The 15,414-nt window shown below is 38.7% G+C and overlaps 1 protein-coding gene across 1 annotated transcript in view; it reads left to right on the forward strand.

The window, feature by feature from the left end:
* Positions 1 to 13,748, forward strand: part of LOC122794338 (TNF receptor-associated factor 3-like) — a 448,040-nt gene extending 434,292 nt beyond the window's left edge. Inside the window, exon 11 of the mRNA XM_044062651.1 lies at positions 12,657 to 13,748. Within this exon, the coding sequence (XP_043918586.1) occupies positions 12,657 to 13,225 (569 nt within the window). The 3' untranslated portion in view covers positions 13,226 to 13,748. The remainder of the gene's footprint in view (positions 1 to 12,656) is intronic.
* Positions 13,749 to 15,414: the final 1,666 nt, after the last annotated feature.

Here is a 15,414-nt window from a genome sequence, read left to right on the forward strand (position 1 = left end):
GTCTATATTAAAGTCTCTGAGTAGTATGGTTTCCTGTGGGAGGGAGGTAGACATCCAGAATAGCAGGTTTTCCAGTGTAGCAATGTTATTGCCTGGTGAAATGTAGCCGCCTGCAATAATTATATCTTTTCTGGAATTTAGTTTTAGTTTAGTAAATATTACTTCAATATCTTTTGTTTCATGGGTGTTACATTGAAATTGTTCCACGGCGAGATGATTTTGGAAGACTATGGCCACTCCTCCACCTTTTTTCTCTATTCTGTCATTACGTATGATATTATATCCAGGTGGAGTGATCTCATTGCTGTGGTGTTGTGGCTTAAGCCACGTTTCTGTCAACACTACTATCTCTGGTTTGTATAAGGCGAGGAGGGCATGTATGCCTGGTATTTTTCTGAGTATACTTCTTGAATTTAAACTTAACAGTAGGAGAGAATAGGTTGGCCTTTTTTATATAGTCTTTGTGTGATTTACGTTTGTTATGCGTGATGAGTTGGGACCTGGATTAGGGTGTATATTTCCACAGCAGGTGAGATTTTGGAGTAGGTGGAGGAAGAGTCTATTAAGTTTGTGTAGTATTCTTGTTATTTTTCTGGGAGGAGTGGGGTTTAGTTTTATAAGCAGCTTTGTTACAAAAGTATAAAGGAGGTTGTTTGGAGGAGAGATCTGATGGTGATATAGGGAAGTGTATTAGTTTGGTGGCAGTGGTTGTGGAATCTGTTTGCCACTGAGTTGTGTTTTTCATATAAAGCTCAGTGTGGTAAGAAGTTAGGCTGGAGAGGAGAAGTAGAGAGATGGAGGTTATTAGGTATATTGCAAGTTTTGGAGGTTGGTATGCTGTGGGGGTTGCATGGTTATAGTTTATGTAAAGAGGGGTATAAGTGGGTGTAGAGAGTACAGGAGAGTAGGAGTAGCATATATAGTAGTTGTGGTAGAGAGAAAGTAAAGGGTGAATTGAGTGGGGTGTGGTGAGTTGTATAGGGGAGATGGTTGGGTGGGGGGGCTACTAATTTGTGGAGGGTGTGGCCAGTAATTGTAAGTGTAATTGTTATGGGGTGGGTGGGAATGGGGTTAGGGGAGCGTAGTGAATGGAGTGGGGCAGCACACTCTGAGGAATCAGCAGCAGTAGTCAAGGAAAGCAATCAGTCAGAATAGTAGGGGAATGCAATAGAAGAGAGATCTAAGATATAGTGTTTACTGGGTTACTGTTACAGTAATGGTCAGCTTGGGTTTTTGAGTACAAATCTATGGGAGGGATGTTAAGAGACCAAGCCTGGAGTTAGACTACAGAGGTGTGGGTATAGAAAGACTGGTAGGGAAAGGAGTGGTAGTGACTGGAGAGTCTAGTTGAGAGCTGTGTGAGTGAAGGAAGGGTGACTCAAGCTATGGCTAGGGAGAAGTGGAGGTTTGAGGGTCAGCTATTAATGAAGATGGGTGAGCAAGGGAAGATGTAGCCAAGAGGAAGACTAGGTGGCTGCAGTAGAGCTGTTAAAAAGCTGAGGTATGAGGGTTAGAGGGAAGGAGATGGGTTTTAATGGTCAGAGAGAACCCAGGCAAGGGTGGTTACAGTGATGTTGTTGACGCTGACCAGTTTGTGTATATATATATATATATATATATATATATATATATATATATATACAGGGAGTGCCTTCTATGTGGAGTCTGCATGTCCTCCCCGCGGTTGGGTGGACGTTCGAAAGACATGCGTAAATGGGCATGCCTTCGCTGAAGGTTGAATGTCAAGCTGGCACCTTGGCGTTCGTGAAAATCTACTGCCAATCATTAGCGGACTGGAGTTCCGCTGTGGCGACCCCTAACCGGGAAAAGCCGAAAGACAACAACAACAACAACATTAAATCTGTGCTCTCGTAGATCACAGCCAAATATCAGCACACCATTTTCTACTCAGAAGTTTCCAGTTTGGCAGCCACTTCTCTCTTTCCATGTTTAACACACAGTGTACTAAATTTACTGCATTTTTCATGCTTATGTTATAGGAAGCATAGGAAGGTGCTCAACATTTCCGTACTTAATACCGATGGCAGGAAAAACAAAGTGATCAGTGTATTTGACTGGAAAGTTGATGCTGTAAATACAAACTGTTAATTTAGTCTGCCTTGACTTTAAGTACCATTTTATTTAGTGCAGCAGTACAGAATACTGCTAAATAAGCTGGTTACCAGACTATGGCTTGGAAGACACAGTCAGATAAGGCAGATTTCTTGAGCAGAATGCAACAGATCTGCCTAAAGTCTGTTCTGTTTCAACACTTCTGTCAAAGGCATTGCAAATGTCATCTAGGAAAGTTATTCTTTCTTGGAGTTGTCACAGAGACAGCTGTGGTGGGCAAATCATGTTGGCTATCCAGCAGGTTACATAAGAATTTAAGAGTTTGCTTACAGTGTGCTAGTGGGATATTGTATCAAATGCTTTAGCTAAGTCAAGGTAGGTAATGTAGATCAAGCTATACAAGGACTTGCACAAGTGTAGAAATACTGAGCATATGCAAGTCTGACTGCCATTTTGTAGCTAGCTGTTGAGATATAAGCATGTATGTATATAATCTCTGTCTGTTAACTAGTTTGTTCCTATTTAATGATGCTGCTATCCATCCTGATGTGTTTGTATGTATTAAAGCATCTGAATGAAACCCCTAAGCCTTTTTGTTATATGTGTTAGAAACGAATGAGCGACATGGTGTCAGAAGCAGCATGTCTAAAAAGACATGGAGTTAGAAGAAGCATATCAAATGGGCATGGAGTTAGAAGCGGCTTGGCAAAAACGACTTAAGGCACTTGTTTAGATGGTGGTGGAATATACAGGACTGAATCATTACCAAAATGTGCAAACTTCGCAAAACAGGTCAGAAATGAATTCCATGTATTAAAACTTGCTCAGCAATATTTCTTTTCCCATAATATGAAATGGGGCATACAGAGCGTTCTAAAATCGATATGTGCAATATTGATAAAATATTCAAATTACTATGGAAAATGTTTGAAATAAAGTCCAAATTGCATAAAATGTATAAAATAAAGGGAAACGACCGCATTTTCGCAAAGCATGTGTATTTTCATATTAAGCAAAGCTATCTGTCCGAGTTATCAGAAGTGTATAAAGTGTTTGCATGTTTGTGCAGTGTTACAGTAAAGTTATTTCATAAAGTACGGCCATTACAAGACATATTTCACAAAGTACAGCTAAAACAAGGCATATTTCGTAGAATACAGCTGTTACAGGGCATATTTCGCAAAATAAAGTATTCCAAAGAGTTATCGTGCATTTGAATTTTGTTACAAGCTCACAGAACAGTTTGTTCGTACATAATTACAAGGGCCATATTTTCAGTGTATGCACAACCACACATACTTTGTGGGCATGGTAGACGGATTTCGAAAACCCAGTGCGCTTGTGTTTGACAGTAATATTTCTGAGAAATGGAGAGTGTTTGAGCAAGAGTACAACTTTTTCATAAGGCTATATTTTCTGATAGATGACCATACAAAGGCATTTATTCTGCGTTAACTGGGTCAGAAGCTACAGAAAGGGAGTGCTCATTTGTGTATGCACCTGCTATCTATACAGGAGAGGGGGGAAAACCATCATATTGTTGTACCGGCTGAGTCAAGGGAGGACCCAGAGTGCTTGAAATGTAAATTTAGAGAAATGTGTAACCCCCATGCAAATGTTACAGTGGAAAGGCACTTATTTTACACAAGGGATCAAAAGCCTGGTGAAACTTTTGCAGCATATATAACTGACCTGAGAAATAAAGCTAAAACGTGCAGATTTTGTGACTTAGTTGATAAAAGACAGACTTGTGTGTGATATAAAAGATGATACTGTGAGAAAGATTTTGCTTCGTGACAGTGATTTAACTTTGAATAAGGCCATTGACATTTGTCAGATATGAGTACACAGAAAAGCACACAAATATGCTTACATATGAGAAAAGCTCTAGAAGGCACAGTGATAAAGCTCATGTTGATAGTATGCAGTACGTGGTTAAAAGAAACAGGCCCAAGCACAAGGCACCAACTTTAACCCTTGCAGCACTCAGTGGTAAACCCCAGAGCTTTCTAGCACATTCCAGACTTCACACAGTCTCAGTGAAGCATGAGTGAGTCAACAAACTCAAAGCATGGGCCCCAATCTAGTTTCATTGCCAACTGTGCTAATTGTGGTGAAAGCCATGAATCTAAAAAGATGAAATGTTTAGCTTTTGATCAACAATGCCACATATGCAATAAATGGAATCATTTCAAAAGATTTTGTAAATCAAACTGCCCACATCCTTTTATTAAAAGGGAATGTTTTAGGAAACGAGTTGATAAGCTAGACAGTGACAGTTCTACTCTTTATGTGGATGGTGTGTCAGTGCTTCATGAAACGGTCACTGCAGTAGAATTAAGGGCCAAGAATTAAGTATTTTGTACTGTTCGGATAAATGGCAAACCCATAGATCTCAAAGTTGATATAGGTTCCAAGTGCAATATTATGTCAGCAGAAACATTTGCTACAGTGTGCAAAGGTGAAAGGCTTGATCTGGCAAGGTGTGTGAAACTTGTTGCTTATGGAAGTGAAGAAATTCTAATTGAAGGCTCAGTAGTACTTTCATGTTACTGTGCTGGAAGATGCTATGATTTGTTATTTTATGTGGTCAAGAGGCACGTCCAGCCATTATTAGGGCTCTGAGACAGTTTGAAAATATGACTGCTTTCATTTAACAAGGAAGTCCATCATGTTACCTTAAAAGACCACTACTCTAATTTTGCCCAGCACATTTTTTCTACCTATGCTGATCTTTTCCAAGACAAACTAGGCAAACTTCCATTTGTGTACTCCATGAAGTTAGACCCAGATGTCAGTCCAGTTATCAGGTTAGCACACAAAAGTTCCAATAGCCAAGCAGGACAGGGTCAAAGCTGAGTTAGATAAAATGGTGCAACAAGGTATGATTTGTCCAGTTTGGAACTCCAACTGAATGGGTATCTTCCATGGCGGTAGCTCATAAGAAAATCTCAGATGACTTTAGAATATGTATTGACCTATGAGATTTGAACAAAGCAATTAAAAGACCTCACCATCCAATGTGCACAGTTGAAGAAGTCACAGCCTTAATGGCAGATTCCACTATTTCTTCTGTCATAGATGCAAAGAGTTCATTTTGGCAAATTCAGCTTGACAAAAAAATCCTCATTCGTCACTACTTTCAGTACTTTGTCAGGTACAGATTTTTGAGAATGCCATTTGGAATAAATTCTGCAAATGAAGTCTTTCAGCAAGCAATGGAGCAATTTTTTGGGGGTTATCCTTGGACTATTATAGTAGGCAACATACTAGTAGAAGGTCATGATGAAGCAGAATATGACAGAAACCTCAGAAAAGTTCTAGAAAGGGCACATTAAATGAATCTGAAGCTCAAACTACACAAATGCAAACTCAGGCTGCAAGAAGTTACCTATGTTGGTCATTTATTTATGAGTACAGACATGCAACCAGACCCTTTAAAGCAAACAGCCATTCTCGAGATGCCAGCTACAGACAATGTTCAAGCCCTGCAACATTTTCTTGACATGGTCACCTACCTAGGAAGTTCATTCCAGACTTGAGCCAACTTTCAGCATCACTCAGAGAGCTGACATGTACCGTGGTTGATGTCCTGAAACAGAGATTTGCTAGTCCACCAACTCTCAGATACTATGATGTCACAAACCAGTTACACTTTCCTGTGATGCTTCAACATTTGGTCTAGGTGCAATCATTCTACAAGAGAATCAACCTGTTGCCTATGCATCAAGAATTCTTACCCAAACTGAGATGCAGTATGCCCAGATCGAGAACGAGCTTTTGGCAATTGTGTTTGCATGTTCAAAGTTCCATTATTATGTTTATGGGAGACCTATCCAGATGAAAACAGATCACCAACCATTAGTTACTAGCGTGAGAAAGCCAATAATATCTTCAAGTGGAATGGTCAACATTATTTGGTGTTAGCAGACTCCTACTCCAGTTGGTTCGAGATTGACTTACTTTCCAACCTAGCATCTAGTACTGTCAATACAAAGATTAAGCATCATTTTGCTGTTCATGGTAGTCCACAGTTTACAAGCCAACAGTTCAAAAGATTTGCTGAAGAATGGGACCTTACTCATGTCACAAGTAGTTCTGAGTACCCGCGGTCAAGTGGCTTGGCAGAACGTGCAGTTCAAAGTGCAAAACAGTTACTAGAGAAGTCAAAACAAGACAGTAGTGATGTATTCCTGAATCTCTTGAATCTCAGAAATGTTCTTCATGATAAACATCTTGGTTCACCTGCTCAGAGACTTCTGTCAAGAGAAACCAGAACCACATTACCGATCAGTTGTCAGTTGTTGGTTCCCTGTGTCAAGAATAACAGATCAGTGAAAGCCATTCTGTTGAAGAAGCACTTAACCCAGAAGTCCTACTACAATAAGACCAGTAAACCGCTCAATCCATTACGAGAAGGAGAAGTGATAAGGATGCAAATATCCAAAGGTTATGATCAGATTGGTGTCATGAAGAATACTGGTCCAGAGCCGAGATCGTACATTATAGAATCAGAAGTAGCAACTTTTAGGTGGAATCAGAAGCATATGAGACTGGTGTCTGAGCCTATATCACAGCACATAGCCTGTGAGAAAGACTCTTTATCTCAGAGTGAGTTGTCCAGTGATTCAATATATGAGGAAGTTCCAGAGGACATTCCCATTCCTGCTATGAATCCAGAAGTTCCTGATATGAGTTGTGGACTGCAGACTGTCCCTGTTGCTAAGTTTGGTCCCAACTGTTATGTTACAAAATATGGTCAAATCTCTAAACCCAGTAGCAGATATGAAGCAACTTGGACATGAACGTTGTGTTTTGTTTCCAATGTATATAGTAATGCATGTCTACCTCTGATATTGTTTTGTATAAAGGGAAATCTTTTTAAGAGGGAGGATGTAGATCAGTATGTGTGTATATACCTTTACGAAGCTATCCAAGGGCTTGCACAGGTGTATAAATACTGAGCACTTGTGAGCCTGATTGCCATTTTGTAGTTAGCTGTTGAGATGTAAGCATGTATAAACTCTCTTTGTTAACTTGTTCGTTCCGATGTTTCAAAGACATGCATCCGGAGTGTTTCTCCCCAGGCATCCTCTGAAAATTGGCTTTGTTCCAAGTCAGACTTTTTTGGTAAACAAATGTTAAATAAAATAAATAGTGTTACACTTCCTAATTTTAGTTATGATTTTTGTTTCATAGATTCCAACGGGGTGGTTTGTTTTTTTAAATTAGTATAGGGCTTATTTCTGGTAGGCACAGACATCTATAGGCAGTCAATGACATGGATGTAGAGCTTTTGTGAATAATTCCTTATAGGCTGCTGTGTTATCTGGGTTTGGAATTTTAACAGGTTATCGCGTAATAAAAAGCACGTTTGCCTTGGAGCAGTTCCTAATTGCGCCAGGGCTTAGTATGGTTTGATTTTATTTCAAAAGAGACTGCTTTGTGATCTGATCATGCCAGAGATGACGCAGCACTGGGGTGACAGCATTATCCCATGTTTGTGAGTATGAAGTCCAATATGTTTGTACCTCTGATAGGCATATGCACTATCTGGTCCAGGATGTTTGTATTTACAAAGTCTAAGAATTTCTGCACTTGCAAATTTGGGGTCATGAGGATACCCAGTTTATGGAGTAATAACTGAAGTCTACAATGAGCATGGTATTTGGTTGAATGGTGAGTGTCTGAAACAGGTGTAAGTATGTGCTATGGGTTTCATGGGATATAGAGGATGACCTTTAGCTTGTTAGGATATGGTATGGGATTTTGTCTTCGGTAATCTGGACATGGAGGAACTCTAGTGTGTCATCCTGTTTAACCAACATAGAGGCATTCTTGTTACTGATATAGATGGAGACACGTCCACCTTCAGTCCCTGTCTGAGCAGTTACTTGTGTCTTTAAACCATGTCTCACTAATCGAACAGATGTTTGCATTCTCATGGATGAGGAGAGCTTGGAGGGAGTGAAGCTTCTTGTTATGATTCCTGGCATTGAGCAGTAAGACGTTTAGATTTCCCTGGGTAGATTTTGCTGTGTTGGAAATGTTGTCATTTTAGCATTGCCTAAAAAAAGGCTGTATGATGGAGGAGAATTTTTTGGCCAATATTTAAAAGTCCAGGAAGAAGATGTGCAGACCATCACTGGCAAAACAACAGGGTTTGTTAATCATGTGTTCCCATGCTGACTAATATCGTATTCCCCTTGAATGACACCAGACAAGCCAATTATTAAAGTCTGTCATCTGTTTGTATTGTGGCATGATCCTTGGTGAAGATAGAATGCTGCTCAGTGCTAGGTACATACCAGCATTTGACACACAATTCGACACACAATTCGAGAGCTCCATAGTGTCTCTCCTCATATAGTGAGAGAGGTACACCTCAGGTCATTTACACTTGCGTGGCTATGACTGATTCTTACTGGTACCTGTTGTGCAGTGACTTGAGTGCATGTGGAATTTGGCATATCCTGGTCCCTGACTGTTATTTTCTCCTGTTTAGCCTGGTTAGAGGGGAGTCAGTATGTCGTACAATGGAGTTCCCTATGACTCAAGTACTGGGTAGTGTATTGGCATGCCTTCTGGGCTTGGTAGTTGAGGAACCAGTGGTGAGGTAGCATGTGCAGTGTTAAGTGTTGTGCTGAGTGCTTCCAGTTTGCGGAGGATAATATTTGCACTTGGAACATCTGGGAGGTCTTTGGTGCATTGAAGTTCCTCAGTATAAGTAGGTCTATGTGTAGGGAGCATACTCTGTGTGGTGGGTGCAGAGTGTGTGTTTTTGATAACCAGATTATTTTGAGTGCTTGTACGCAAGAGATTTACTTCCAGAGACACTGTATATATACATTTCTCATATACTGTGTTTGTTTCTTTGAGGATTAAATGGTTATCAGTGAACATTAGACAGTTGTTACATTGTAGGCAGTTGTTACATTGTATCAAGATACCCATAACCACCAAACTGATTGAGGAGAAGTTGGGAAAGTGTATATCTATGATGTCAGGTCCTTTATTGGGTGAGCTACAAAGATGCAGTGCACAAGGGGTTCATAGTGGGATGACTAAGGGTCTTTTTCAGGCTAGAGACTAGACTAAACTATTATCCTAAATTCAAGGGGCAGTGCTTCTCAACATGCAAACTAGCTGCTCTTTGCTACACAATGAGCAAAGTAGTCACTCTACACTTAAGTTGGTGGTACAGTTTTACAGATGGTTTTATAAGGAAAAGTTGGTTTCTAGGTGTCTGTGTCAGTACATTCTAAACCATAATAGCTACCGATGATGCATTCACAGCTCAGCTATGTGCATGTTAAGGACTTCGTTGCCAAAACTTCATACATGTTGCGGATAATGTTTCTGTATATTTTAAATTAGCAAATCTTTTGTAGCCAGAATTTTGTTTTTTAAGTTAGCAATGTACAGACATTTTCATATCTGAGCTAATTTCCTGTATCAGGAAGCAAACTGAATAACATAACAGCATCTGAAACATGTTAAAGTTGACATTCTATTGATATTGTCCAGAGAGACCATTATTGTGTCCTCTCTTTCTTATCTAAGGTTGTACTTTGCTTAATTTTGTTAGCCATTTAGGAAAATTATGGCAATTACATTGCATTATTTAAATAATTTTCTTCAAGTCAAAGCTGCTGTAACTAATCAAGTAAAAGCAAAACTACTTCAGAAATATTACCAGTGCCTAAATATTACTATTAAAAATTAGTTTGAATCATATGATTGCACTGCAGTTAGTCAAAACAAATTCATTGATCTTCAACACCCCACCCCACCCTGAATCTCTGAGACTGGCTTTAGCATGGGTTCTGAGGTTGACATGTTCAATGCTTAACTTGCAGTCCTCTCCCAGATATGCTTCACCACAGGTCCATGAGGTAAGCAAGTCTAATAGTGTATTCATGATAATTCTTGACTCACTCAGTTAATCAGGTTTCAGTCATTTGAATGAAACCTTAAAACATATATGCAGGTAAAATCATAGGTAATGGCACCAAGCCATGAATTTGAAACCAAGATGAAGATTTAAAAATAACTTTTACTGCCACATTAAAGAAAAACAAACCCTTCTGCTGAACACCTGCAAGGTTACAGACAGGATGCATATATGTAGACCTTTATGTTCCATCCCATGAATCAAGGTACACAGATGCAATATAAAAGAAAACAGAAGGCAAAAGAAACTAGGGAAGGGTAAAACAGGAAACAAGGAAGGGGGTGGGGGAAGAAAAAAAGAGTCAAACTAAGTGGTTTCTATTCAATTCTTTATTGAAGTGATGTGGTTGAAATGCACTGCATGTAAAATTATATCAAATCACTTTAGCCAAAAGAACATGACTTACACTGAAAAATAATTCTGAATATAAATATTTAAATATTATAAAAAACTATAGTGAATGAAAGTCATTACCAGCCTGTTTAAATTGTGCAGCAACTGAGCTGAAAGCTGGTGCACTTCTGATGTCTCAGATGTGCTCTAAAATTCGAATCCTAGCCTGATGACTACTTTGACTAATGCAGAATTTATTATGTGGGTATTTTATTGCATACAGTACAGCAGAGTTACTCTAACCACAGTGCTCCTTAGCTTTTACATTTTGTCTGTCAGTGTTATAGATAGAGGCCATGTTGCTGAAAGGACAGAGTGAACAGTCTGGCAAATGGATGGCAGTTAGGTCTCAACCTCCCGAGATGGAAGAGTATCTAACTGAACCAGGCAAAGCATCAGATGTGAAGAGTTTCAGTATGAACTCTTGGGGGATCCAGAAAGAATCCTTTACAAGAAATTATCCTTTTGAATGATGTGCCGCTACGTTTTCAAGATCTTAGATGCAATTTCATTAAATGGTGAATATTGTGTGACAAAGTAGGCATCTTGCCCATTAATGGCTTGGTATCATCAGCTGAGGTTTTTATTTTCATATTTTTTGTTTGTTAATTAAATCACATTTGCAGATCTCACAGTGCATGGGTCCTGAGGAAATGTTATGTGCAGTGAATGTGTTGCTTTACCTGCTCTGCCAATTCTTATCAGATTGAATGCAGACGACAGTGAAAATAAGTGGCAAAAAGTGACGCTGTCATTATCTCCATAATGTTCACATTTTACAGTCATCCACAAAGTTCTTATGCATTCAGTGGAGAAAGAATTGCATGCTGAAAGATGTAGTGATCATTGTAATTCAGGGTCTGCAAGGAAGACCGAATAACATTTTCTTTTAAGGTTCATTACATGTGTTATTTGAAATCAGAGTAAAGGTGGCTAATACTGAACACTTTCAGGTTCTAAAGGGAAAGTACACAAGCAACGGTGTGTAGTTATTTACAACAAGTGTGATGGCAGGGCCGTGCTATAGAAAAGCCTAAAGAAACTGCAGGCGGATGTTGAAATAGCCCTAATGTGTGAGAATGGCGCTGACAATGCCTTGTTTAAGTGGTAGAAATGGATCTCAGAGCTGTTTGGACAGGATGAATGAGATGGTGACCAATCACATTTGTAGCAGAAGGCAACAATTTCTGAAGGGGGCTCGAAAGATAAACTATAGTTCCATATCCAAACTCTAAGTTAAATATGACAACAGCCAATAATCTCCTAATCCAAGTCTGAATTGTCAGATTTGGCACACATCCCTCCATCTAGTTGTAATCTACTATGGTAGATCCAGTTGATCAGTGCTTCACCTGGCATAGTATTTGGGATTAGTTTGTCCTTTTATTTTTACCAGCTCTTCAGAGTATGCTTATGAGATGGATGGTGGCTTTTTTTTACAATTTAACTTTGTTAACCTAATTATTTTAATTACAGTTCATGATTATCACATTTTGATTACAGTTCCCAAGACAAATGTGGAACTTTAAACTGACCTGTATAATTTGCTAAACATTTACCGTAAAAGTTTGTGTTTCAAACTATAAACAGCCAGTCAAAAGACTAGTAAATGAGTATGCTGACATCAGAAAGGGCACCAGCATCCCAGTGAAAGCATAAAGTCTCCCTGCTGCTACTGCTTTATCTTTATTCTGCCTTGATGTTCACTGTAAACTTGTAAATGTCTTGTCATCTTCCCACTTTTTCTGTAGCAATATTGTCGTTTTTTCTAGTTTGCATGCAGTTACTTTTACAACACAACACCATCATTTAATTATAATAACAGAAATAAGTGAACTGGTTTTCAACTGCTAGTTTAAATTACTTTCTTTCTTTTTTTACCTCTGAAAGGAAGATTTTTGTATCACTGTTGTATAATTTCTGCTGTAAGTGTTTCGTGCAGTATCTCCTCAGAGAATTTTGTACGTGCAATTGAGTTTGGTGGACCAGGAAAAAGGATTCAGTACTACATTTAACATGAGGTTGTGAGCTATGGATTATTACAAGAATAAACAGTGTTATATAAACATTTCCACTCTCTACCTTTTGTGTTAATAATGCTCTGATCTCCAACGTTCATGACATCATACTAGAAACGAGTGTTAAGAATATCACAGAAATGACTCAGTGTTTGTTTACAACTGCCTGTCACAATACCTGTGCCTGTGTAAGCTTATATGTTTTGTCTGTGTTACAGCTCTTGAATCTCAGGTGAAGAAACATGATGACCTCCTGACCATCCATGACGTTCAACTAGCAGACATGGACTTGCGCTTTCAAGTGCTGGAGACAACAAGTTATAATGGCAAGCTGATTTGGAAGATTCGGAACTACTGGCAACGTAAACGCGATGCAGTTGCAGGAAAGACACTTTCCCTTTACAGCCAGCCATTTTACACAAGCAACTCAGGGTACAAAATGTGTGCTAGGGTTTATCTGAATGGGGATGGGATGGGGAAAGAAACACATATGTCATTGTTTTTTGTGATCATGCGGGGAGAGTATGATGCCTTGTTGCCATGGCCCTTTAGACAGAAAGTAACACTTACTCTGATGGACCAGAGTAGTGCCAGGCAACACATTTCTGACACTTTTAAGCCTGATCCAAAAAGCAGCAGTTTTATGCGTCCAGTTTCGGATATGAACATTGCTTCTGGCTGCCCCTTGTTCCTTGCCCAGACAGTACTTGAGAATGGTGGCCACATTAAGGATGACTCCATATTTATTAAGGTGACAGTAGACACATCTGACCTCCCAGTACTGTAAGCTGCACAGTCAAGATGCCTCCATTCTTGCATGAATAACATTGTTTCAACTTACTGAGGTCACTGTAACTTGTCTGAAGAAGCAGGTGGAGTGCTGGGTTCCAAAAGCATCATGTAATTACTGCTTTTATTTGTACAAAGAACTTGTGTTCCTTCCCGGTGAGAACTGTATGCAGCTTGTATATGTATAATTTAACTTGGCAGTAGTTATATTTTATGAATCCTTTATCAGCAGTGTAACAGCTAGTGACCTTAAGCTCCCAACATATGATTCTGTGAAGTGTGACTGTTCCATACTCAGTGTTGTAGCTGAACCCTGTTAACATCCTTTTATTGAGACGAGGTATAACTGTTGCCTTATTTACTAACTGTCATGTTCACTATTTATTTATTTATTAAACTTTGTTAAGTGAGTAGGGGGCTGGTCCAGGGAAAAGTTTTCAGCAATGGCGCAAGCCATAAGACAATAACAACAGTACTTAAGAGAAATAATATAATAAAACATGAAGATCCTAGTTAGAGAACATCTGACAATGTAATGCACATTTGTGAACATAGAATAAGAAGTGATAATACTTGCTGCTATTTTGGAGGCTTATATGCAGAGAACATGAATTTATGACATAAGATGCAATTTACAGCGTCTTACTTATCCATAAATAAGTATTTACAACTTAATGTGATTTGGTACCACAATACAGGACTGAGCATGCTTATAAATGTACAGTAGTTTGGTCATATTCTGATGAAGTTACATTGGTACTATACGAAGAAGCTATAACCTGCTCTGGGACATGATTATGTATAGCATGTCTAACTTTTCTGTTGCTTTCAAACCATAATGCATATTGGTTAGGTAGTTATACTTTAATGCTGCACTCATTTCACTGACATTACTCAGCTGTTCCACTTACTGCTTATTGCAAATAAGGCTCAAAAGAAAGCCACTCTAAGTTTGCTTAAATGACTGTTGAAACTTCTTCTAGGATAAGCATTAGAGCTTAATGAAAGTATAACAATATCTTCCCAAATTTATTTTTATTTATTTCTGTCGGTATCATGTAGAGGTGTACTCAGTCTCATTTCCAGGGTGGTAATGCTGGGGTCTTTCTTTTGGTTCTGGCTCTTGGATGATACATTGGTGATACCCACCTGTACTCATGGGTTAACTTCAATGCCACGTAGGAAGGCTGTGTATTTCTGTGGTGCCATGTTTGTGATAAAACAAACTGACAGTCTATCGTCCTGCTCTGATGGTACTTCTGGCAGATATTGACGCACCTATGGCATTTTTCAAAAACAGTATGGTGCATGCCTGCTTCCCTGGTCAATTCTTTTCACAATTTAATTAAAATATCATTGCATTGCTTTTGGCAAAAATATATTAGTGATCTACCTCATCAAACTAATTATCATATGTGAATAAATGCATAATTAATGAATATATTTCCTTGCCATATGTGGCTTGCTTGATAGGCGTTGACTTTTATTAAAATAATCAGCTGAGACAGAAGGTCTCTATGAGACGCCTTTGTTTTTACACCTTTCATTTCTGCAGTGCAATGCATTTGATATAAACTCAGTTATGCAAGATAATAAAACCCACAGTGTACACCTTCCTCACTTTACATCATAACTGCCCTTGTCAGCATTTTGATTTCTCAGAAATACTTCACCATACCAGTGCAAAACAATGTGAAATGCAAAGGTACATGTTTTTTTCTTTCAGAAAATATATAATTGATAATCTTTTTTTCCATTGCATAGTTTCAGAAAGATATAAAATTGAAACTGTATTTGTACTTCCACCTCTCACAGATATGAGCATCTCCACACACACACACACACACACTTTTATTAGTTGCTCAAACATATCAAGTTGAGCAGATACTTATTTGATGATTACTTTTTATTTTCATTTTATGCAAAATTTAAACATGCTAAAAACTGTTCAGCAATCCATCCTGGTTTTATTATTGTTAGTATATGTTCATTTTTGTCTTCTCCACATTTTTCTACATTTCACCTTGCATTTTCTGCTCTTACTTTTCCTGGATTTTGAACCCAGATGACATTTTTGTTATTTCAAAGAGTGTGGAACATTACTGAACATTTTACAAGCATACGGTATCCTAGGTAATGGTAATTTCTCTTCCATGGGATATTTTAAAAAACATTGCCATGCGCTGT

The sequence above is a fragment of the Protopterus annectens genome, chromosome 1.part0 (assembly GCF_019279795.1).
Source record: "Protopterus annectens isolate FY-2018-M chromosome 1.part0, PAN1.0, whole genome shotgun sequence".
In the NCBI taxonomy this organism is placed as follows: Eukaryota; Metazoa; Chordata; order Ceratodontiformes; family Protopteridae; genus Protopterus; species Protopterus annectens.